The sequence below is a fragment of the Strongylocentrotus purpuratus genome, unplaced genomic scaffold, assembly GCF_000002235.5.
Source record: "Strongylocentrotus purpuratus isolate Spur 01 unplaced genomic scaffold, Spur_5.0 spur5_scaffold_9, whole genome shotgun sequence".
NCBI lineage: Eukaryota > Metazoa > Echinodermata > Echinoidea > Camarodonta > Strongylocentrotidae > Strongylocentrotus > Strongylocentrotus purpuratus.
Window position 1 is genome coordinate 17,841,937 of NW_022145615.1, and position 26,572 is coordinate 17,868,508.

The 26,572-nt window shown below is 38.4% G+C and overlaps 2 protein-coding genes across 3 annotated transcripts; one reads left to right on the forward strand and one right to left on the reverse strand.

Moving 5' to 3' along the window:
• Positions 1 to 5,285: 5,285 nt before the first annotated feature.
• LOC583430 (protein enhancer of sevenless 2B) lies at positions 5,286 to 12,249 on the reverse strand. 2 transcript variants are annotated; one of them, XM_030976535.1, is made up of 5 exons: positions 11,961 to 12,246; positions 11,479 to 11,573; positions 9,541 to 9,657; positions 6,954 to 7,110; positions 5,286 to 5,796 (listed from the first exon to the last, which is right to left on the reverse strand). In XM_030976535.1, exons 1-5 carry the CDS (start codon positions 12,222 to 12,224, stop codon positions 5,605 to 5,607), a joined length of 825 nt encoding a protein of 274 aa, XP_030832395.1. In that variant the 5' UTR covers positions 12,225 to 12,246; the 3' UTR covers positions 5,286 to 5,604. The 2 variants fall into 2 exon arrangements, with proteins under 2 accessions (XP_030832395.1, XP_030832396.1); XM_030976536.1 differs by lacking the exon at positions 11,479 to 11,573 and having other exon boundaries at positions 9,541 to 9,656; positions 11,961 to 12,249.
• Positions 12,250 to 22,964: 10,715 nt separating this feature from the next.
• LOC105444698 (carbohydrate sulfotransferase 1-like) lies at positions 22,965 to 26,090 on the forward strand. Its single transcript, XM_011679277.2, has one exon. The coding sequence runs from the start codon at positions 23,706 to 23,708 to the stop codon at positions 25,089 to 25,091; it is 1,386 nt and encodes a 461-aa protein (XP_011677579.1). The 5' UTR covers positions 22,965 to 23,705; the 3' UTR covers positions 25,092 to 26,090.
• Positions 26,091 to 26,572: the final 482 nt, after the last annotated feature.

The window sequence follows — 26,572 nt, forward strand, 5'->3', positions numbered from 1 at the left end:
GACTTACAAAAAAAATGGAGAAAAAATACCGGAAAATCATGTCATAACAGCAACATTTGTAAATCACTGGTATCGAATAAGAAATACACCCCCATCATTACGCCAGCGTTCAGGGGCTCATGTCTTCTCACTCCTATAACAAAAAAACAGACACGCTTTCCCATTCTCGCACAATATGTCCACAATATGCGCATAATTTTTATCGCTATTATAAAGACCTCCATTGAATACCGTATAGGTGGTATAATAATAAGTATAGGTTTAATTCCTGTGAACTTTCCTTTTGAATGGAATTGTATACGTGATTTAATTCAGGTTTTTATTATTGTTATGTTCTTTTGGGTTTAAATTACAAACAATGTATATGTATCCTTTACTGCTTCTTTTTTTGGAGGGGGGGGGGGCGCGTTTTTTTTTTTTTTTTTTTTTTTTTTTTTGGGGGGGGGCAAAAATGCGTTTTGCCCCCCCCCCCCCCCCCCCACTTTCGGTAGGGTTTGTCGCCGCCTTCTACGTTTTGGAGTAACTTGCCTTTGGATTGACGATCTGAGGATTAAATACTGACGTTCGTAAAAAGGGGATGGGGGCGCACTATTAACTGTTTGATACTAGGTGGCGCTGTTTAATGAACTGAAAAAAGGTGAGGGCGCTATTTTATCAAACTTTATTTTGTCGACTGAAAACCAGAGAGGACGCTCCTTTGTCGACGATGAAGAAGGCATTTCAGGAGATACTTTTGAAAAAAATTGCTTCCGAGTTGAACATTGTGGATAAACAGTTCTTGACAAAGTTTGTGGTTTGTCTTTTTGATGAATCTCACTCTAAAAGTCCATTATTTTTTTACAATTTTCAGCCGTAAAAATAGAAACCTAAAAACTGCAGCAATGGATGGATCGCAAAGACATGACACCGCGCTTTGGGACAAGCATGTGGCGGTGGTAGGTTGCGGTTACGGGGGCATTACCGTGACCCTCAAGCTCCAGGGCAAGTGCAAGATCACTTTCATCGATCCCAAGGAGGCATTTCATCACTGTTTCGGTGCATTGAGATCCTGCACTGAGGACGTAAAGGATGTGGGAGCCAAAAGAACAATTGTGTGTTTACAGTATAATTTGAGGAACTACGCTGGGGCTAAACCCTATTTATTTAAACACTGACGTCAATGTAACCACGCAGGAAAATAACTTCGGTTAAGAACTTCATGCATGGCAATCACTCATTTTCCTTGATATGACTTGAAATGTACCAAAAGTTTTAGAAACACTAAATTTGGAGTGTAAACATTTCAAGTTTATATTCTAATATACTATTGATCGCGAATGCGATGCGAATACGATCAGAACGATCTGGACATTTGAGTTGCAATTATCTGTTAAACTTCACTAATAGTCAACTGCTTTATCTGGACAATAATGTTTTAGAGACACCTGAAAACACCTAGGAACCACTGGTAATGTGATTTTGTACTTGTACAATTCTTACTTCGGTCTCACGTTTTGTGCAGGTAAAGACTATCTTTTGTTAGAGAAGTCTACAGCACAAGTTTCATTCGTGACTTAGTGAGCAGATGCCAAAGTGCCTTGTGTGAGAACATATGTTTCAAAAAAACCAATCTGTACATAACATTAGAACGCTTAGTGCAGAAAACGCAGGCTTAATCTTACGCAAAATAAGATGGAAAACAATGTTTCACATTTGATGGTGCGGTCCCCTGCTCATTCAGTTCATTTCTCAATTACGCACCTCCGGTAAATTTAATATTTCTTAATCCAACTTCGGTCTATGAAGTTTTGAAAATATGCACTACTTTAAATCAATCAACATTATGCGGCTCTCATGATATAACATCCCGTGTTGTAAAAAGCTGTATTAATCTCTTTGTAGAACCACTAACTAATATCTTTAATCAGTCCCTATATTACCTCATAAACTGAAAGTATCTAAAATTATTCTTATATTTTAAAAAGGTAATACAAATGAAATTACAAATTACAGACCTTTAGCAGTAATAACAATCTTTGCAAAGTTACTGGAAAAACTTATTCATGAGAGACTTTATCCATTTCTACAACTACATAATATTTTGATAAGTGAACAATATGGTTTTAAAAAAAAACACATTCTACTGATCTTTCAGTTTTAAATTTATTTCAACATATTTTAGAGAATAATGAACATGGTAAGTATAATGCAGGCATATTTATGGACCTGTCTAAGGCATATGACACCATTGATCACCACACACTTTTACAGAAACTTTACTTTTATGGTGTAAAGGGCAATGCATTTAACTGGTTTGGAAATTATTTGACTATTAGAATACAATATGTGGTGATCGATGGTGTCAAATCATCTACGCAGTTAAATAGCTGTGGTCCACCCCAAGGATTATTTCATTTAATTTCATTTTTATTTTTTTGATTTCCAACAAAATACAATACATAATAACGAATACAATGTAAAATGTATTCAAAACATAGTTACATTGGTAATAAACAAATCTTAATAATAATTTATACATTTTAGGAAGACAAAAAAATGAGTCTTAAAATTTAATTGCATTTATATTTTGAGGAAATGGAGAGGTCCACTGAAAAGCAAAGCTTGTAAATTGTGGACCCCTCAGATAATAATGAGTGTGAACAAAATATTGAATACATAATCGATGAAAGAAGAATAGTGGCCAACAGAGAACATTTATTAAAATACGTAATGACTGTAAACAAGAAGACGTAACAAATTACATGACGAAGAAAGGACAGAAAAAAGAAGAAGAAAGAAAGGGGGTAAAAAGGAAAAAAATGCGGGCTGCGTTTGGAGGGAAGGAGAGTAAGAGAAAAGGAAAGTTGTAGAGATCGAGCACGAAATAGGGAGCGCACAAAATCCTTGAGATAGCTGAAACAAAAGAGCAAGAACATGATGGCAAGTAGTTTTTTGTTTTGAGATGGGCTGAAGAAAAGAGGGAAAGAAAAAAAAATTGGGAAGATCGGGAAGGATTGGGAAGGATCAGTGTTAGGCCCCCTCCTGTTCCTTGTTAATATTAATGATAGTATAAACTCAAATAATAGTATAAAATAATAAAATTTTCATTGTTGGCTGATGATACCTTTGCAGTAATTCCTCATAAATCTATAACACATCATTTTTATTGAATCCATAAATATTGAGTTAAAAAAGTTAAATAGTTTGTTTCAATGTAATAAATTATCCTTAAATATTTCAAAAAAACAATTATGTTATGTTTAAAACAAGAAACAAGAGGATTCCTGATAACTTACATGATGTACATAAAGTTAACATAACTATAAAAAGACTAAGTGATGTTAAATTTCTTGGTATAAATTGTAATGAATATTTAAACTGAACGCACATATATCTCAACTTTTTAATACAATATCAAAGAATGTTGGAATATATCTAGGCTTAAATATATATTACCTACAAATATTTTGCTCATGTAAAATAATACTCTCATCTTATCTTACATTAAATACTGCAGTTTCAAGTTTCAAGTTTATTTATTTCACTTTATCAAAAATAACATAATTGAACATAATGAACAATGGTAATTATTATAACTAAACATACAATATAGAAAACATAATGTACATGATAATAGTTATAACAGAAAATACAATCATATAAATCAATCAATAAAGTGGGGGATCTACTGAAAAGCAAAGCTTGTATTATGCAGGTCCTGGTTCATAGGTTTGTGTATAAATAAGGAAAGTACATATAAGACTCATTGGTCAAAGATTGAACTATTTCAAAAGAAAGCTGTTCTAATTATAACAAATTCAGATTTTCGCTCATCATCTGCACCATTTTTCTTTTGTTGTTGAAATATTACCTATTTATCATTTGGTAATACTCTAAAACACTAATTTCATATCTACTCTTCATTAAATAACATAATTCCTCAGTCTAAAGATTAGCACTTAAAGGTACTATGTCCCTTTTGCAGCCAACCTCAAATGCTGTAGAACTTTGCAGGAATTATGAATATGTCATGTATGTCCTATCTGTGAAATTTAAACGTTAGCAGTGTCCTCGTATTCAAATTATGCAAGGAAACCCGTTTACTTGCTAGACTTCACTGTCAGTCACTATTGAGTGACTGACTGGCTTTTTTTCTTCTTTGGTAATAACATACATGAAAAGAGTTGTAAAGGGTACATGAGCATTTGTCTACATCAATAATCCACTTCTTGTGATGGCCAAGATTAAACTGATTGAATCTTTGCGCAGTATAAAACGTATGACCATTCGGTACAATTGTCTGAAAATCAAGACTATTACTTTTGGGCTCTATAGCCCTAAAGTCGATTTGACAACTAATAGTCGTTATTTTCCCACTTGAAGACATTTTCAAGTCCCACCTTTTTTAGGGAAGTTCTAAATTAGTATTATCTTTCAAATGCAGTTGGAATTTAACTTTTTCATTTTTGGGGCCTGCAAATGGGACATAGTATCTTTAATATTCAATTCCGATTTACACCAATATAACACCCGTCAAAGTAATAATCTTTATATTCCTTTTTTTCTTCCAACTACAGTTGGTCTTCAATCCTTTAGCAGTAAGGGATTGAAGGAATGGAATGTACCCCCACAAGACATCAAATCAAGAAGATCACGTCTAATCACCGACATTAACGGATGGTCTTAAAGGGATAGTTGAGTTCTGTTGCAGAGGGCGCTACACTAAAAAATCAAATTGTGAGATAATGAAAAACTGACTGTCAAATTTGAAAGAACATACAATTTAAATGACAAAATCATCTTTGATCAAAATCAGTTCAGAGATGGCTAAAATATCCATAAATATAACGATTTTTAATACTCGTGTACCACCACAAATATTAGATAATTTCAACCAGCCGTTGACAAAACAAAATAGCGCCTTTTATTTCAGCCAATACCGATGTTGGCTTTTTTGATGGCTCTTTCGTGTTGATTATATTGCGCAGAACCAGCCGGTCCATGTATTGTTATTATTAATTAAATAATTAATTAACGGTCACTATATTTCTTTGAAAGTGGAGCCGAATTGGTATGATCGTATTGGCTAAAATTCACACATTTTTGGGTCTAAAATTACCTTCTTAGCAATTTTAGGTGCTAAAAGGGCACTAGAAATGTCATAGATAAGAATAAGGAGCAATAACCATGCACTTTGAAGGCATTTGCGATCTGAAAAACAGAACTCAACTATCCCTTTAACATTTAAATTATTCCATACACTTGTAACAGCGTGCGAGGCACTCTAAAATGGCCAACTTACAAAGTTTTCTAATGAAGTTCATTTTATTTCAACCATTTGGGCCAAACGAAAACAGGCATGATATAGTTTACATAGAAACGCAAAAATGATATGGGAAGAGTTCCATACACGAATAACGCTTATTTTCCCTATAGAGACATACAAGCCATGTAAAGCAATGACATATCCTAAGAAGTAGAATTTAGCAGTGAAACATCGAAGCATTTACTAAGAAAACACCAAATTGTTTAGAGCAGTATCGAAGGGTTTGTGCATAGGGTGTCAATTATTGTCCTTGTATGGAACTCTTTACTCCGAAATCTGATCTCATGTGTTGCTACCGTTTATTCTGTGATCTCTTTGGTATATGTGCTGGGAAACAGGCCCTGCGATTCGGTCGCCACCAGTTTGCCGGTCCACCAGTTGGGGTCAGTTTCGTTGATAACCTCAATTCTGTCTCCCTTTTTGAATGAGAGTTCGCCTTCTTCCCCAGCAGTAAAATCATACAAGGCTAGCACTAAATGGATAGATTCAGACTGAAAACAAAAGATTGGAATGAGGTTGATGTCATAACTGCAAGTGCTCATGTTCATAATTAAATACGAATCAATTTCAACCAGTCTTAATATTCTCCGTCGAAAGAGGGCAAAAGAGGGCGCTGTAATTACGGCGTCTTAGGATGCAGCGGACCACCAAATCTACACGCGCACTCATTACATCCAATATTTTGTGATCCCAACGGATGATTTTGTTTTTACGATCGTCCTCGTGGCCTAAACCCGGGACAGTTGTAGCAATATTGCTGAAGATCTAGTATTTGGGACGTGTCGCTTACAACCCGCTGGTGATTTAATTCACAAAAAAGCCCAACTTGTGGGTCTATTTCGCATAGAGGCGGGGGATCGAATACACCTTAACCTGAGCCAGAGATCAGGTAAACTTTTAGGCATGGAGGGGGGGGGGGTGTGAGAGAAATGAAGAAAGAAAAAAGATGGAGGTATACATAAATCACCCATATGTTTGAAGTAAAAGAAGGAAAAATCTAAAAATGTATCTCCTTCCACTGTTTTTTTTTTTTTTGGTCAGTACGTTGCTGAAGACTGCTTTGCTCAGCACCCCTGGATTTTTTCGCCGAGGCCCGGGGGGGGGGGGGGGAAGCCATGCTAAACTGCCATGCTATTCAGTGAACGGGATTTCAATACAGATCCGAAAGTATTGTACAGGGTTAGGGGCCCCCAAGAAATAAAACTCAATCTCATCTAGAATTGCGAAGAGGAAATACGGTCGAACCTAGATAAGAGAGCACACAATGTGCTTAAGCAAGGAAATGTAAGGTTCAAATTCACTGTTCATCATTGTTTTCATTCATGAAAATACAAGGTTCCTGTTATAATGTAGGTAATCTGCAAAGTCCCAATGACCTCTATATCAACGGTGGGGTTCGAATGTATTAGGGCGCTTTCGCAAACGCGACGGAAGGCAAAGACGACGGTAACACGATCGAAGAAAAAAAAATCGGCGAATGCGTGAACCAGAATTTTCTTCGTCTTGTTTATTTTCACGACCGTACGCGGCCATGATAGCGTTCGTTCCCTAAATACGACGGAGGAGCTGTATCGCCGTATATTCTCCCGTCGTCTTTGCTTCCGTCGCGTTTGCGAAAGCGCCCTAATAAAAACAGTGGTATTTATACCTTTCTGTCTTTGAGATATATAGTTTGGCTGCGGCTTACAGATGAGGTTCTGTGGTACTCTACCAATTGATTCAGAGAATTGAATTTGACGACCCAGAGGAAGTACTTGCCAGCCCCGTCTCTCAAGACCTTGAAATGCTGCACACCATCCACAAACCTGTAGGAGCAAGTATAAGATGATGGACCGAAATTGATATAAGGCAAAATACTCTATGTTTCTTTTGTATTTGCGAACTGATTCATATGCTGTTCTCCCACATCATTTTAAGGGCTATTTATCCAGCTATATAAGAAGGACTCGGACGCAGCTAGCTACAACGTGTTCGAGTCGAAGACATGTCAAGCTTTCAAGGTATTAGGTAACTTTGCCTCTGATTCTAAACAAAATCCTTGATTTAGCTCATGCTGCAATCGTAATTATAAACATTTAGGTGAAAAATGAATCCTATAAATTTTACAAGCCAATCACAGGTTTGATATTATCAAGATATCAAAGATTGGAATTCGAAATTTCAGAAACCGTTTTCCCCCAACAGTTTTAAACAGCTTTGATAACACTACAGTCTATTGGGGAAAACAAGTATGGTAAAAACCGGTCACTCAAGGATTTTTACTTTTTTGAAGCACTTCTTGACCATTTTTAAGCGCAATATTTCGGGGGCCTCAAATAAACCATATCACAGACACCGTCTGAAAACTACGTGTTATCAGTGTCTGTGATATGTGGTGATATGACCATGCATCTCAGATATTTTTTTAACTGGAAACATTGTTAAACAATGCCTTAAGTAATTAATGCACCTTTGGGCAGCTATATAGCAATACGACTCGTGTATAACTATGACCACGGATTACAGCTAGGCCAGATATTGAAAGTGTTAGATTTTGCGAAGGGAGTAAAACCGGAGATCCCGGTGGCACAGGACAAAACTAACGCACTACACAGTTAAAATTTTAGTGAACATGTTGTTTAAAAGTTTAAACAACTTTGGATTAACGGGTGACCTGATCTAAGAGTTGTTTAAAATGTTAAGCAACTCGAGTTGTTTAAAGTTTAAACACTTAGTTGATCAACATTTTGAACAACTTGTTTAAAATCACAATTTAAACAACCGGTGTTGTTTAAAGACGGTTGTTTAAAACGGAGCTGTTGTTCAGTGGGGGTTGTTTACACCAACTGGGTTGTTTAAAGAAAGTTGTTTAAAAAGGAGGTGTTGTTAAATATTAATAATATTATTGGATTCTTATATAGCGCACGTACCGACCTTGCAAGGTCCTCAAGGCGCTCCAACATTACCCGGCTATGCTAGGCTGCCAAAGGACATTAGTGCCGCGGCGGGACTCGAACCGTGGACCTTGTGATCGACAGTCCGGCGACGTTTCCACTCATCCACGACACCTCTACAGCTTGGTCGGCCATGATGTGAAACAAAGCTTTTAGCCAACGCGCACTTTACTGCCACGTGACACATGACGTCATATGTAAACAACACTGTTTAAAAGCTCTCGTGTAGTAAATATAGCAGTCATTAAATTTTAAACAGCGAATGTTTAACAAAATTACTTTCGTTTCGAGCAACGTTGTTTACAATTTGTTCAACTGTTGTTTAAGATAGTGTACAACTGTAAGTGAACATCACTTTTTTAAGCAGCGTTTTTACTGTGTACTAACGTACGGTCCGAGCTGGGAATCGAACCAGAGCCACAGTGATGAGAGGCAAGCACGTGTAATACGCGCACTATATCCACCCATGCCACCTAAAATCGTATGTCATAGACCAGTTCACGGTTAGCACATTACTGCAATGACCCCGAATATACACAGATCTTCAAACATGAAGAGGTCCTACTTTGTACATTTTGAAATAATCACTCCTAAGCGATGGAAGTGCTATATAAATAGCCTTTGTCTCCCCTTTTCAAAGAATAATTCCACCTGGGTATCATGGAGTCCACTGCTCAGGCGCGTACACGGAGGGGTAGTGGGGGGGGGGGGGGGGTTGGGGGTTAACCCCCCCCCCCCTTGGTAATTTTCTGTATGTAAACCCCCCATAACCCCCCGAAACCCCCCCCCCTTTGGATTTTTTTTTTTTTTTATAAAAATAAAAAAAAATTAAAAAAAATTCTCTCCATGGTTGACCTAAAAAAGTGAACTATCCCCCCCCCCCCCCCAAGGGAGCAAAATGTAAAATTTTCAAATTTGGAGACCAAAAAAAAAAAAAAGTGTCCTCTTACCCCCCTCCCCCCCCCCCCCTCCCCCCCCCTCCCCCCCCCCCCCCCCCCCCCGCTTATTCAGCGGCTGGCTGAGTCGTTGCGAAATTTTCGGCCCGATTTATAAATGTTAAACCCCCCCCCCCCCTTGAAAAAATCCTGCGTACGCGCCTGCCACTGCTCGTGCATGAACGAATAATGATTTACATAACTTTCATGAGCATGTATCCACGCGTATCCAGTATTTCGTCTCCGTACTTCAAAATTCGTTTTACAATGACCTTTATCTGCTCATGCTCAGACTGTAACCGTGAACACAAATTTAAGTGATTTGTACTTCTACATGTATCAAGTTTTTGTTAGTGTTACAACTCACTTGACGGATAGGCTGTAGTCGCCCGGTGTGCCTTCACTTTCCCGGATGAGAAATGCGCCGTCCCCGTCATTCTTCAGTAGTTCTTCGGCCCCGTCTCGTGTAACCTTTACCATGAACTTTAAACAGAAAGAATCAACTCGTTGCAGCGTGAGTTTACCCAAACTTGCTCCAATGGGATTCGAACCAATGACCTCAAGCTCACAAATGGAAATGTCTTACTACTCAACCACCGAGCTAGTCAAAGTTGGGTCGTTGGTAATTCGAATTGACACGGTGATCACTGCAGTTTATTGATGGAATGTTGTCAATAATTATGTTTCTAGTATAAAAAAAGAAAGAGCTAATGCTAGTCCCCATGACCAGAACCCAATACAACGACTGTTTTCGATATGTTAATGAAAGCTTCTCCATTGCACTAGGATCAGGAGTCTACGAATATGTATTGTCAGCAAATTTAGTCAGCATGCAAACGGAACTCAAGTTGTATTCTACTGATAAAAGAAGTTGTGACCAGGGGGTAAAGGGGGCAATTTCGCATATAAATCTCTTAATTGCGTGTTAACAAATGTTATCAGCTAAATTTTCGCGATATGCAAACAACAACTGAATACCAGTAACAAGCAATACACAACACATGGAAATTTGGTTGCTAATCCTGTTTTTATTAAGGAAAAAATTTCATGCAAAGCAAATTGTTGTGCTTAGCAGCTCAATGAAAGTGGCCCAAGAACTCACGCACCGAACGGTATGTACCGTTAACGCGCTAAAGGTACTATGTTCCATTTGTAGGCCAAAAAATGAAAACGTTAAATTCCAACGGCATTTGAAAGATAATACTAATTTAGAACTTCCCTCAATACGAAAGGGCTTTTGTGGGAAACTGACGACCGTTAGTTGTCGAATCGACTTCAGGGATGGCAGTCCTTTTAGTAAATAGTCTGATTTTCAAACAGGCCGTGTACCGAATGGTCGTACGTTTTGTGCTGATTGACTCAATCAGTTTAATTTTGGCCTTTACAAGAAGTTGGTTATTGAAGTAGACAAATGCTCATGAATTTACCCTTTACAACCCATATTATATATGTTCATTATTACGAAAGAAAAAAAAGTCAGGCAGTCACTCAATAATGTCCGACAGTGAAGTCTAGAAAGTAAATGTATTTTCTTGCATAACAAGGGAGTTTACAGATAGCACATGGTACAAATGACCCCAAATATCCACAGATCTTTTACACATGGAGAAGTTCCACTTTGAGCATCTTAGAATAATAACTGCCAAAGTCCTAGATGTGCTTCATGAATACCTTTTGTTTGACTTCTTGAAAAGAACTTCCACCTGCGTATCATAGAATGTACCGTTGGTGCATAAATGAATAATGTTACATTACTTTCATGAGCGCATATCCCGTATTCATCTCTGTGGGTTTTACCATTTTGGTAAAGAATTTGACCTCTTGAAAAGAACTTCCACCTGCGTATCATAGAATGTACCGTTGGTGCATAAATGAATAATGTTACATAACTTTCATGAACGCATATCCAGTATTCATCTCTGTGGGTTTTACCATTTTGGTACAAATAACCTTTATCTGCCCATGCGCAGATTGTATCTATGAACTGGCTTATTCTAATACTAGTACACTGCAAACGTTTTTTTTTTAATTTCACAAATTATGTGTCATATTGATAATTCCTGCAAAGTTCTACAGAATTTGATGTTGGCTGCAAATAAGACATAGTACCTTTAAGGAAAAACTAATGTGCACAGAGCGAGCCAACTACAAACCCAACGTTTTGTTTTCAGAGCTAAAGGGCGGTTATAACTATCCCCAGGGGTGGTAAGTCACGTGTCTCAAGCCTTTTCTTTTCTCTCAATGGGGTTTAAATATTAAATGCTAGCCGTGTTTTTTTTCTCCCTGTGGCTTAATTTGTACTCACTGGTTAGGTTTTAATTGGACGTAATTTGCTGGTATCATGCCTTCCCTGCAATCCTGTTCAGCCTTATACCAGCCCTCGTGTTCGAATGTAAGGATCTACATGTATGCACAAAGAAACCAACAACAAAAAACACACTCTATATGGTTAATTGAACTCAAACAAATAACCGCCCTTATTGTGTGAGTGTTTGATAGTCGGTTATGACAAAAAACACAAATTGGAGCAAATTATATTCAGTATATTAACAGTATACTCCTTGATTTAATATGATTGTAAAGTGAATGTATACTTTTGTTTGAATTATTTGTTGTTAAATGTATTTTATAACCGAATAAATACAAGAGGAAAACAAAAAATATTCAGTATATATACAACAAAGAAATGAGATAAACACTGAAGAAGAAAACAAAGTTTTATCAAGCCAAAACAACAACGAATGGTGACCGTACCGAACGTTATCGAGATCACGGTCTTTCACTTACTTTCAGGATGCTGTTTTTCTTGAAAGACAATTCGCTTTCCTCCTGCCCATTAAAGTCATGCTTTGCGGTCGCCTCGCACATTGTGGAAACTGAAATGACAAGACAAAACTGAAGGAATAGACCAAAATCTGGCGTAAGAACCACCACGGGCAAAATAGACTCGTATATACTTCGACGTGCCTGACCGGCCTTTATGGCGAACACGTCAGTTTTGGCTGCATATATACTCCACACTAGGTAGCCATACATGCTATGCCCAACCATGCAAGTAGGAAGAGTATTCAGCTTTATAAAAGGTTTTCCTTGGATTTGTTTTTGGGGGCGTAACATATCACTGCCCATCAGCGGCACGGGTCAATGACCAGAGAAGTTATCTATATTGTAGTGACCAAACTCATTTTGACCTTTTTAACACTTAATTTTTCATTTAAAGGGCCCATGACATCGAAATACAAGTGTATTCCTGTTGGTGTGCAGTCCTGCCTACATCTCATATTTTGATATGTAAACTTCTGAATTTGTTTCATAGATTTTTTAATATTTGTTGAAATATTTGTTTTTAAAACTTGCTAAGCTCCACTCCAAAAACCTCCAGATCTCATTCCCCTTGTGACATCATCTGTCAGTCATCAATGAGCTAACTCAGGAAAGTGATATGTATCTTTGCCGAAGTCGACCACCTGTTACAATACGTAATACAATAGCAACATGCAAGTTGCTATGTCAGACATGCTGTAGCATCACCAGGAAGACAAAGGCAATGATGATGTATTGTACATATGTATGGAAGCATGCAATTCTATTATGATCGTATGCTAAGCTGGGGGAAATTACATACCATTGTCTATTCTAGAATATTAGTTTAGTCTGACATGTCTGACATAGCAACGTATATGTTGCTATTGTTTGTGGTATTGTAATAGGTGGTCAACTTTGGCAAAGTAATATGCCACTTTCTCAAGTTAGCTCACTGATGACTGACAGATGATGTCACAAGGGGAATGAGATCTGGAGGTTTTTGGGGTGAAACAAATTCAGAAGTTTACATATCAAAATATGAGATGTATGCAGGATTGCACACCAACAGGAATACACATGGATTTCGATGTCATGGGCCCTTTAAGAACACCCTACAGCATTTTGGGTGTGTTTAATAATTTATGCATACGTGTCAGACCCACTGATAGAGGTCAGTGGTTAGACCCAAAAGCCTAATTACTTTAATTGTCACGTGGGTCTGGTATACCTACTCTAAGGACAAAGTAGTATCTTGATTATCTATGCATAAATTGTTCGGTAATGTCACATGTATCGTATTGAAATTATGATATTTTCTCATGTTTGTTTTAATGGGGTTTTTTTAATGAAATTGATTATTATTATCTAATCCAGAAGGTTATGCATTCATACACGAAAAAAGTCCTTATGGACATGGAGTATGTCAGGCGAGGCCCTGATAGGCATTTTATGTAACCGACATTTGTACACTACGAATCCGGAAGTTTCACCACACACGTTTAATCGAAACAGTCAAGATAGCCTGCTCGTGGTGCAGCTTTTATATAGACATGTAGAGATAATTGAACATGATATTGATCTTTACTTTGCTTTTAGTGCAATTATAGGAATAGTGATGTTATAAAATATTTATCTCAATACATGAGGGTTTTGTTTTTATAGCTTGACTTGAATTGTGTTGCGTCTATACAGACGACTTTACATTTTTGGGGGCGTGGCATTGATTAAATCACATATAATCAAACGATGTTCGGAGCTTGGTACATACATTCAGTTTGGATAATTACCGCTATAACACGGAATCTGTTCGATATTTTTATCAAGGATGTTGGGGTTATTTAATCACCAGGAATCAGAAGTGTTTTGTGTTTCCAAGGGCCATGCATTATGGTTCAATTCATAGCCACACAGAGGATTGTTATATATTGGGAATCGAGGCAAAATGCATGAATTATTTATAATTTATTGCATTTTCTTTGTTTTTTGGTATTTGTGGGGGCGGCCCCGTACCCTAGCCCCCGCTGCGTACACTAATGAATCAGTGGCTAAGCAATGGCCTCGTTACTTTGAGGCCCCAGGATCAAAAACGTATCGATGTGCTATATAAGTGCCCTTTTGTGAGGCATTAATTCTCATTACAGTCAGTTATGACTTAAGGACGTAGGTCCAAAAAATCAATCCATAAATTGGAGTAAAAATAATTATTCCAACTTCATGACCAACAGTGTACTTACACTGGTATTGGAATTACATCTTCCCGACGCGAAGTCCAATTTATTGTTTGATCGCTTTGTAACCAATTGTATGGGCGCTTTTATAATTGACGATATATGGTTCCCATCTGACCATCAGTTTGGTTTGTTGCCGCCTTCTACTTTTTTGGAGCAGTAACTTTGCCTTTTGGTTGACGATCTGAGGATTAAATCCTGACGCTCGTAAAAAGGGGATGACACTCTCAGTCCTGATCATGGCTGGGATCACTTACAGTCAATGGTGGAAAAAGCAGTCGAGACTTCCATAGTGAAGGAACGGCAGTCATTTACCGAAATTCTTGAAGTAAAGTTTACCACTACCATGGAGACTGTACGTCGTAAAATTAGTGATATTTTGGATGAGAACCTGGCATTGGCAAATAATAATAAATAACTGCACGCCTGCTGCCTTTTGGTGCTAGTGCTCTAGGGCCTTGAGGCTTGGCCGGAGCGCCGGGGCAATGGACCCGGCGGTGGGCTGTAATGCACAGCGTTCATGCACGTCATGCATAACGATGAAAAAGGTCCCCCAAAGTAGGCCTAAACGGCCAAACCATCAATTTATTGTAGATTAGGGTATAGAATAAGCTACTTATCGAACAGACATTGGAATCACTAGTAGATTCCCTGTTTTTATCTTCAGTAGTCATGGTAGTGCCCTGCATTGTTAGATCTAGATCAAAATTATTTGTCAGCTCCTCTCTCTTATGTCGTGTTTAGGGAACGAACGCTATGTTGGCCGAGTACCGTTCCGAAAATCGACGGGACGGAGAGATTTCAGATTCGTGCATGCGCAGTTCGTTTTTTTTCGCTCGCGTTACCGTCTCCTGTGCGTACCGTCTCGTTACTAAAGCGCCCTAGTCTCTCTCAAGACGTCGAAATAACCTCTGCGACGCATTAGTGGTACGGAAAAAAAAGACGCGCCCGGGACAGTGTCTCAAATAGCCTTATTTTAAAGTAAATACAGAATTTTGAAAGTGTCAAGGAATTTTAAAGAAAAATGTAAAAAAGGAAAAGGAATGTAATAAATCCTGAAAAGTTCTAGAACTTCCTGGGCTCCGCGCCCTAGACTGCCGGCAAAGGCTCTCCATCTGCACCCCATCCGTAAATATAAAAAGCGGTTCCCAAGACAACCTTTGCTTGCATAAAATTGTCCTTGGAAGAGAGTGAGAGTACTTATCTAACAACAACTCCTGTGGACTCTTTATTATTTACACAATTTCTTGCTGTCTGCTGCCTCGAGATCACCGGAGCGAAGAAGAGTCCCTATTCAGTGAAGGGTTAATCCTTTTTTTGTCCCATTGAATATTGTGTCCAGTATTAAGGGCGTGTTCTGATTTTCCTGAATGAGATGGAATATTCAATCTTATGGCTTTTTGTGCTCTTTGAAAGGAGAACACAATGGGGGGCAGTGCCTTTTAAATTTCAAGGGATGAATACGAGGCGCGATGGCTCAGTGGTAGAGCAGTGGTCTCGTAACCGCGAGGTCTCAGGTTCGAAACCGAGTCGATGCGATAGTGCCATTTGGTAAGGCATTACACTTTGGCTATTTGATAAATCTCACTCTGAATGTCCATCGTTTTGCTTAATTTTCAGCCGCAAAAATAGAAACCTAAAAATTGCAGCAATGGGTGGATCGCAAAGTCATGACGCCGCGCGAAGACTCTTCCCAGCCAAAAATGCAGGTATGCAAGTGAAGAGTTTCATACACGGACAGCGCTTATTTTTCCCTATAGTGACCTACAAGCTATGAAAAGCAAAGACATGCCCTTACGAGTCGAATTTAGCAGTGAGAAAATCATAACATTTACTTAGAATACACTTTAAAAAATTTTGTGTCAAGTGTTGTCTGTGTATGGAACTCTTCCCTTGCATACATGCATTTTTGGCTGGGAAGAGTGCAGAGTCCAAATGCAGTATTGGAAATGGCGAATGATTGCCCGCTTTGGCAGGTAATGCCAGGAAGACCCCATCCCTTATGCCCCGGCCTTTGGGGAGAACTTCAAACGAGGCACGGTGGAGGCTGCCGACCCGACGGCCAAGAAGTTCAGGCTGGCCGGAGGGGAGGAGGTGAGCTACGACTACCTCGTCATAGCGACTGGAAGCCAGGGCGCCTTCCCTGCAAGAATCTCTGGGGCGACGGCACAAGCATCTATATCCAAAAATACTGTAACGAACCAGTTCGCCACAATTTAAGTTATCTTGCAGAAAACGTAGAGGGCGCAGTAAGCTTTTGGGGCGTAAGGGCTCAGAGCGCGATTACGGACGCACCATGCGTAAAGCAGCTCTCAGAGCGTCTCAGAGGCTATAAATACCAGTATTTCACGGTAATTTCGTCACCTCGACGCTGGCTCTCGTCTTGGTCAGATAGCGAACTCTCCGCTTTGCTCCAGCTGAGCTTAAGTAAGGGAAAAGGATTGGAAGCGAGAAATAGAATTCCTACAAAAGGCAATCTCTGCCTTTACTACTTGTTGAGATTAATTCAGGTAATCGGTGTCGATGTTAACTATGATAACATGTTGGAGATGTTGACTTATGTTTGTATTATTAAAGTATACAGTTAAACAATCCATCGTTTAATAACGTGTGATTAGTTGAGTCTCCATAGTCTGACGTAATGTAACCCTCCCATAGAGAATACACGTCCAGTTATCCAACACACCTCTCATCTCCACATCCATATACTTTGGGAAAACGGAGCCAAGTAGAAACCGCTCGCATTAGTCAGGATGGCAAACTCTTCGTCGGATGACGGTGATAGAGGCAAGGGACAGGCCAGCCCTCCAGCATCCAGGACCCGTTCTAGGATGGAGGGCCGTAACAATACACAGACATATTGCACGTAGCCATAGCGAGAATTCGCACGGCGACGCAAGTGCTGAATACGAGGTATTTAAAGCTGAAATTCTAGGACAGAAAATGTCCATTAATTTGGTACCTACGGAAAGCCTATGTTATTTTTAAGTTGTTCATATACATAGCACATCACAAAGAATTCTGGCTACTGGATATCTTCAACTGAAATGTCGAAAAATAGCCTCCTCTTTTTGCCTAGAAAAATCAGTCAATGAGCTGGTCCACTATTTGTGACGTCACGCCCGGGAAAGAGTATATTCACGTACCCGGATGTTCCATAGAAAAGCATGTGCAGCAAGATACAAATTTCTGCTATTTTGTTTCAGTGGCCGAAAAGCCCAATAATTTTTTTTTTTTTAGCAGATGTTTCTGCATTTATTGATAAATCAAATATAAAACATTCAAATAACAATAATAGTATATAATTTAATTGATTTAGCCTACATAAAGAGTGACAACTTAATACACACAAATAAAATGCATAATTGAAAGCTTGAAAGTATGGAGGTAAGTAAAAATAATCAAGATAGATGCAGAGGCCAACCGTCATAAGCAAGGATGCTTGAGTCGATAGCAGCCCGTAAGGGGGGGGGGGGGGGTACACGGCGCTGTTGTAGGAGTATGTAGGGGGATAGAGAGTCACGTATAAAGATTTTGTTCAGAAAGTATCTGAATAAAACGTGGAAAGAAATTAAAGAAAGAAAAAAATGTGCAAGTGTGTGCAAGTGGGTGTGTGCAGGTGAAGTAAGTGTTCGAATCGTATTGTTAATGAAAAAAAAAAAAACTGGTCATCTAAAATTAATTTAAATAAACAATCAAAACCTCTGAGACCCTTATGATGTTTTTGAATATGTAGATATTAAATATTTTTTCATCGATGCTTTGAATGAATAAAGAGTTGCAGAGTGTTTAATATTGTCAGGTAAAGCATTCCAAATGTCTGGACCATGATGTATTATCGATTTATAGGCCATACTAATTTTGAGGTTGGTTAGGTGGAAATCGGATGAGTGTCGTGTTGGATAAGAATGTATATCACTATTTTAAACAAAAATATTTCGAAATGCCAAAGGTATAGTATTTATCCAACATTTATACATAAAGATTGCAGTTTGAAAACTGTGAATGTCAGCGATTTTTAATGTTTTTAGTTTACAAAATATTGGATCAGTATGGGCTAAATAATGTGAATGTGTACAAAGACGAAGTGCTTTCTTTTGGAGACGATATATTAACATAATTTTCATCTTACTACTATTACTCCACACTTTGTTACAATAAGATATGTATGACAAAATGAAGGAATTGTAAAGCATAAATAGTGACTTTTGTGATAGATAACATTTTAATTTATATAAAATGCCTATGCTTCTCGAGGCTAGCATGCAAATGGTGTTAATATGACTATTCCAAGTTATATTTGAATCGATCATTACACCTAAGAATTTTGTAACTTCTTTTTCAATTATGGACATGTCATCTATAAAAAAATATCATAATGAAGTACATGTTTAGAGTGTATGTTTTTGAAATAAATACAATTAGTCTTGTTAATATTTAAAGAGAGTTTATTGGATTTGAACCAAGATGATAATTTATTTAATTCTAAATTGAGGGTTGTAATGAAAATGTTTAAGTCTTTATGCGAATAAAATACGTTGGTATCGTCTGCGAACAGAACATATGTTAGGAGTGGTGATGCATTAACAATATCATTCATATATACTAAAAACAGTAGGGGACCTAATATGGAGCCTTGTGGTACTCCGCATTCTATGGTGGAAATATTAGATGTTGTAGATTTAAACATAACATATTGATGTCTATTACGCAAATAGTCTTCAAACCAAGAAAGTACAAATCGACACCCCTGCCAGCCATTATCAATTGATATAATGATATAATATGTACCGTAATTCATAACTCTATGCACAATTCTTCACCTTTCCCTAATATTTCATAGTATAACTATCAATTCACTGTTTCAGAATTATGACATAAACATGCCAACGATGCGCTATTAGTCGATATTTTCACCATGTAATTTTTGTTGTGTGTGTTGAATTTGGTCAGCTATTAGGCAACTCAAAAACAACACATCACCTGGATAAGATGGAGTACATGCAGAAATTCTAAAAGCTGGAGGGGAAACAACTGTCAAAGCGCTAAAGGCTATAACAAGATCTGGAAAATGGCCATACGATGGCCATACGAATGGTCACCTCAGAACTGGTGAAGATACCAAAAGTAGCCGGAACTCAATCCTGCAATAAACATCGGACAATTAGCCTGATCAGACATGTGTCTAAGATTTTACTGGAAACTACGAAGGAGGATTTGTTATTTCACAAAAGGAAATATATAGCTGATTAGCAGTTTGGCTTTGTGGAAGGCAACGGAATACTGTAAGCGCCATTCTTTGTCTTAGGAACATCATGGAGAAAAGCTGCAAGACCAGACCATGTGGGTCCCCGATCTTTGTCGACTACAAAAAGGTCTTTGGTACAGTCGCGCATGATACTCTGTGGTAGTTACAAAAAAAACATCTTGTGGCACTCGTGAAGCTATAGGCCCTGTATGATAATACAACCGTTCTGGTACGGGTTTAGAAAGGGGAGTACACGGACAGTTTTCGCCGTGATAAAGGAGTACGACAAGGTGGCATGTTATCTCCAATATTATTCAATGTAAGTGGAGAGAAAATTGTGAGGAACGCAGATGACAGAATAGGAGAGCAGTGCGGGGGTATCAGTTTCTGGAACCTTAGATACACCGACGACACAAAAATAATCACCAAATCGAAATACCAACTGGAGGAAATATTTTACTTACTAAAAAGGGAGAGCACACTTTTTGGTTTGAAAATAAATTCAAGCAAAATATATGAATGGACGGGGAAAAGGGATCAGGAACTGTAGCTCAATGGCAAGAATATTGAGATCGCAGAAAAGCTCAAGTAAATCGTATCAGTGATATCAAACAGAGGAGGATCAGAGACAGATATCAGGGAACGAGCAGCAGTAACGGCACAACTCACACCCCTGTGGAAGTCCCAGGATGTAAGTCTCCGTTTGAAGATTAAGCAACTAGCAAAGTCCCTCATCTGGAGCATGGCGCTATATGGATGTGAAAGTTGGACTTTGAAGGTATCAGACATAACGCGAATCATTGCCCTTGAAGTATGGCTTTGGAGGAGATTTCTCAGGGTCAAGTGGAAGGACAGGATAACAAACGCGTGGGTCAGGAACAGAGTTATGGTACTAAATGAGGAGAGATCACGGTGGCACAAGTCAAGGAAATGAAGGTCACGAAGAATAGTCATTGGAAAAGAAGTGAGCAGAGTGTTGTACTAGCAACTATCGAAGTGCCAGATTGGTAAGCATCCTACGGGATTGATAGACAAGATCAAGAATTAATGAGAGTTAAGAGAGAAGCCGAAAGCCCAGAGGGGCTCGGACTTTAGTAGTAGTATATCTAATCTTTTAATTTACAACTATGAATTCGGTTTAAATCAGATAATTTTGTATTAGAGGCCTACGTACTCTGTAGCATTAACCAATTGATGACTACATCGCTTAAATACTGCATTTTCATGCCTTTGCATTCAATGAAGAAGCTAAATAAAATAAAAAAATAACAAATAACTAAAAAACAAAAGGCCTAAAATACAACCCCCCCCCCCCGAAAAAAAGAAATTATATATAAAATAAATAAACTAATGAAAACAAAAGTACAACACCTAATTAATCGAAAAAAGTGAAAATGCTGAATTTCTGTCACATTAATGTAAAATAAGTTTGGAAATGTGCAAGCTTTTTTGTTTTTACTTACCTTTCCCCCTCCCCTCCACATGGAAAATCTAGCCCGACCTAATGACGTAGTATGTATTAATATGTACGTGGATTTCTTAACATCCTACAGGAACAGTTTGAGAGGGTCTCAAGGTGTAGCTGCCTTCCATTTATGGAAGGGTGGAATCAGACGTGATTCATATCGAATTTACAAAGATGTTTATCTCTAACGGAGATGAATTGCGATGATTCTCAAAATAGTAAGCTAAACTTGCTGGTTGACAGCTTGAATAAACTATGTGTAACTATGCCATGATTAACATTTTATTTCCGTTCAAGGGATGAACTGTAGAGCTATGACACCCACTTTAAATGAACAGTGAACAAAATAATGATGGAAAAGGATTCTAGGTCTAGCCCCTTTCCCCAAACGGTCGCTGCGCGAGTGAGTGTTGGAGAGCTGACATTCAAATACTAATTCTGGAAATAGAATGATTTTTTTTAAGAGGGGGGGGGGCATCAATGCGCCCCTTTTATCATTTCTTTTTTAGTCGTTGTTGTTGATTATTTTGAAATGTTTAACCCACGTTCAAAACATTTTTCAAATATTTCAGTGAACTATCAACCTTTTATCATACATCTAGCGATCAACAACCGTTCTGGAGGGGAGCGAGGGAATCAAGCCCCTAAAAATGTTTGTAAGTCCAACCCAAAACTTTCGATTATGAATCAATTAAACCGAAAAACATGTAAAAATGAATACAATAACCCGATGCCACCCATCAAGCCCCCCCCCCCCCTTCCCCAAAAGAAAGAGAGAAAGAGAGAGAGAGAGAAATGAATACTCTTCTTAAACCACTCCTGCTATAACAACAAACGTTCCATGCAGGCACTCTCAAAAATATCTGAAGCATCGTAAGCATCGTAAGTGTCGTGGGAACACTCTTAATTGCGTCTCGATCGTTTCATTTCCAGTTTAATGTGCTGTTCAATTTTTCAGGAAAAAAATAGAATTACATGTATTGGAAAAACTTTTACCGAAATGAGCATAGAACTGCGTGTAATCGTTATATCGTTACCCTCTTATTTTGGCTGCTCTAGAAAAAGGAAAAAAGAGTAAAGTGTGTTAGAAATCCTCAATATCCGCTTTCAATTTCCCGCGCTAATTTGCTTGCTCTCAGTGCACGCGCTGAACGAATGCTAATAACTCAAACCCCATGCATAACCAACAAAATTACCACGGTCACATGATTTGAACAAATTTACAGAAAGTTATAGAATGGGCTAAAAATTGCACTCTGAATGTACATTCGTTCTTTTTTTATATTGCAATCAATATTGGGTTAGCCGCCTTTAATAGGGGACAGAAGCTTGAGTGTGGGCGTCGTACAATTTTAAGGCAACAACCCAACTTAGATTGCACAATCCAATATCATCTAGCATATTCATGGCAAAGACATCATTTTAATATTTCGAGCAATATATTCTTGCTATTCAGGTCGGACGATCTAAATTCAGTCATTTCCATTTTTGATATTACTTTATGTTCGATGTTCACTGCGAAGAAAATTAAGGGCGGATCCAGATTTTTGTTAAAATTAATTATAACAAAATGGGAGGGGCGGCATAATTCCGAACAAAATTCTGACAAGCTAAAACGAAAATATTCATGCATCACATTTTATTCGACTCTTGGGTTGGGGGAGGCATATCATTTTTATTCTGCACTAAATTTAATTTTAAAGCCTTGCTACATTTTTTGAAAAGGGGGACATATGTTTTATGGCCCCTGAAGCCCCCGGTGTTTTTCTGTGAATCGTATCAAAGTTCATTGTATTTTCAATGGAGTGATATACCGTGAACATGGCCTCCTCTTTAGACAGATCTCCATCAGCACGCGGTTGCTAGTTAGCTGGTAGACCTTGTTATTATGACCGTTTATAATCAAATCAGCAGACGAGAACGGATGAGTAAAACGGTGTCACTTTTCTTTTCGTCTGCTTCGAGATATGAACTCATCACATACGAGTTAGCTTGGCCTTAAACTCGGGCGAGCCGTGCGCCTCTTCAGACGGACGTGCATATGGACAGCATTCTGATGCCATAAATGTCGATTTGACTACCCCTCGATAGAAACACCTAACCCAAATCTAAATCAAAGATTTTAAGTAGACTGAACGAAGACAGTTGCTTTTTGTTCACATAAAATGTTCAATAACTGTTTTTATTTCATGATTCGATTGAGGGGGTGGTTTTTTCTCGCTTCCTGACTAGTCAACAATGTCTTCAATCAAATAAGGATCGCTTTTTTAGGAGGATAGATCGAGACGAAAACAGACGAATCTTACTGGAGTTCGATCTTTATGGCACTGTGTGCCGTCCATATTGTCAGACTGTTTGCCGTTGAGCGGCAGTGATTTTGACAGTGAGCTCATAATCGCGCGAGACGTTTGGTTGTGGGTGCAGGCAGAGATCGTGAAGCTCTTCCCTTTCTCTTGACATGTCACGCGTGTATTAACCTGCTTTTCAGAAGGAATATAATTCAATATTTCTACAACAAAGACGAGAAGTTTCCGTCAAAATAAGGATTTCGTTCATAAACCGATATCATTTTAATCTGGATTACTCAACATCAACATTTTACATCGGTGCACGTTCCAAATACAGCGGATTGTTAATTTGTTTTATTTATAATTTATTCCACCCTGATCAACCTGGATCTAACGCCTATAGTCGACTGATGAAGCCATTGTACACTATAATCGTCTCAATAGTTCTTGCTCTGTTGTGATGTTTTTTGATTGATTTTATACTCTCCACGTGACGTCATGGCATGCTATCGTAGCCGCATGAGGATTCTAACATGTGTGTGCTTCACTGGAATGTCATTATTGGTCATTCTTCAAGAGCTGGACAGATTGGACGCTCGTGCATCTAAGGATAAATCTAGGACTCGTCACTCTCAATCTCATTCGAGGCGAAACAATCTCTACATCGCAGCTGCTGACAGCGACATTGCGTATAGGGTGAGAGTTAACGATGTTGATAATATCGTGGAAAATGATGTGTGGAATACCTACAGTTCTGTGTTGTCTGCGCCGAAAGTGATCGAGAAAAAACGCGGGAATGAACCCATCCGTCGGAAGCCTCTGACAAACTATGAGAAGGGTAAGAAACCGAACATTGGTTGTGCATATCAGCCGCAATATGTTGTCATACTAGCACAGATGCGCACTGGTTCATCTGTTGTAGGGCAAATGTTGAATCAAAATAAAGACTTTTTCTACCTTTATGAGCCTTTACATGTTGCTCATGATTGGGAGAGCGAAGGTATAACAAAGATTGAAACTAACCCTCTAATGACGTCATTATTACGTAATATTAGCCAATGCGAATTTTCAGACGATTTTGTCAAGAGCCACGGAGCATGGGGAGGGCGTACCAAGAGTCGTGCTCTCATGCCACTTTGCAGCCAAAGGGATATATGTACGGAACTCTCGCCACTGGTCTATAAACAAATATGTTTAGCTTACAAGGGCAATGTAGCTTCAAAGCTTATTCGGGCCAATCTTATGCACCTTAAACCATTAATGGAGGAAAGTCTAGTGGATGTCCGAGTTATCCACCTTGTACGGGACCCACGCGGCACGGCCAACTCTCGACTACAATATTTCTTAACCAAGGGAAAGAATGATGCAATTCCTCAAAGCTTGAACGAGAGTCAAAACGGGTCGGAACCTGTCGGGAGTGATAGAGGAGTCATGTTACAAGACTTGATCAAAACAACACATAACTTCTGCTCCTGGGTAACGACGACACTGTATACAGCTCTCTCCAAACCCACATGGCTCCGTGGGCACTATATGTTGATGCGATACGAGGACTTCGCAGAGAGGCCACTGACAACTGCTCAAGAGATCTACAGCTTCCTGGGTCGGCCGACACCTTCCGAGGTCCTGGACTGGATAAAAAATAATACACAAGACAAGGCCGAAGAGAAGAAATCCAAACATCCCTTGTTTAGTATGACGAAGAACTCTACAGCTACTGCATCAAAATGGCGGCTAGGTTTGACGCGTGAGGAGATATTGATTATCCAGGACGAATGTTCGGAGGCAATGCGTCTCCTAGGGTACCGAAAAGTAGGGTTACACACTCCATACACTGACCTATCTCTCCCTCTCATTAAACCTATCAAACTTCATTTACCCTAATTAAAATCACCTCATGTGCAAAGAATCGACAGGAATCTCTCTTATTATAGAGTTAAAACCATCTTGTAGTAGAATAATAACTTTTAGATCTAAAACCAAGTAGAGAAAAATATTGGTATGAGATGGCGATGGTGGCAATTGAATCATAAGAATTATAAATTGATGACAATTCTTATTTGTAATTATCTTTGGAAGCACAAAGGAGAGTTGAGAAATGCATTTCCACAATTAGGTAGTGTTCATTTTTTTTTCTATTTCATTTTAAAATAAAGTAAAGGATTTTATGCCATATCAGCTTTTGCTATAAAAAGCAGACAGTTAGTAGAAAAAAAAAATCGAATTAAAATATTGATACAAACGATTTCCCTATATTTGTTTACGATGCATAAGGATTTATTTCAGTGAATACGCAACTCTTTATATTAGACAAAATAGAGTAACTGTAAATGAAGGGGTTAATATAATAGACGATAGGCGATGGAGGGGTGGCTCTGTATACTTATCGTAGAAGCTAATGAACCTTTGCATAACAGAAACATCTCGCTGTAATAAATCAAGGGTTCAGTGAACAATATGATTGTACATGATGCAGCATGAATATATATGTTGATACTTTAGCACAGCGTTTTTCAGCCGGGATGCCGCAATACATATCTAGGGGTGCCGCGAGAAAAATGTATACTTAAAATACTAAAATTATTTTGGAATAAAGTCAGTCTTGAGAAACCAAAACAGTGGAAACTGCTTCGTATTTCCATGAGGAAATCACATTTACAAGCGCATTTCTTCCTCGCTTGCAACATTTTAGAAACAGGATAATTATAAGCCGAGAAGTGCCTGAAGTCCTCCATATAAGCGAGTTTACAGATACAATCTGCGCATGGGCAGATAAAGGTCGTTTGTACAAAAATGGTACAACCCACATAGATAAATACTGGATATGCGCTCATGAAAGTTATGTAACATTATTCATTTAGGCACCAACGGTACATTCTATGATACGCATGTGGAAGTATTCTTTTCAAGAGGTCAAACAAAAGGTATTCATGCAGCACATCTAGGACTTTGGCAGTTATTATTCTAAGATGCTCAAAGTGGAACTCCATGTGTAAAAGATCTGTGGATATTTGGGGTCATTTGCTATCTGTAAACTCCCTTATTGCGGGGCATCAAGGAGATTCTGTTCCATGAACATTATCCACATTGCATTTCGACTACACTTGCTCACTTCATTCACTCACAGCATTTAGAAGGAGGATAATTCTGGGCAACGAGATGCCCGAATATCTTCATATTTGTTTATCGAGATGACTGAATATGTTATATTTGTATTGATGTATATATTCGGCTCCCATGTGTGTGTTTTAATGACAAAATAATATTTCGACCATATTAAAAAATGTAATTTTTTGTCTCGCTCGCTTCTCTCGCTCAAAATTTATATGCAATAAGTGCCCTTACAAGTATACATGGTACTTGAT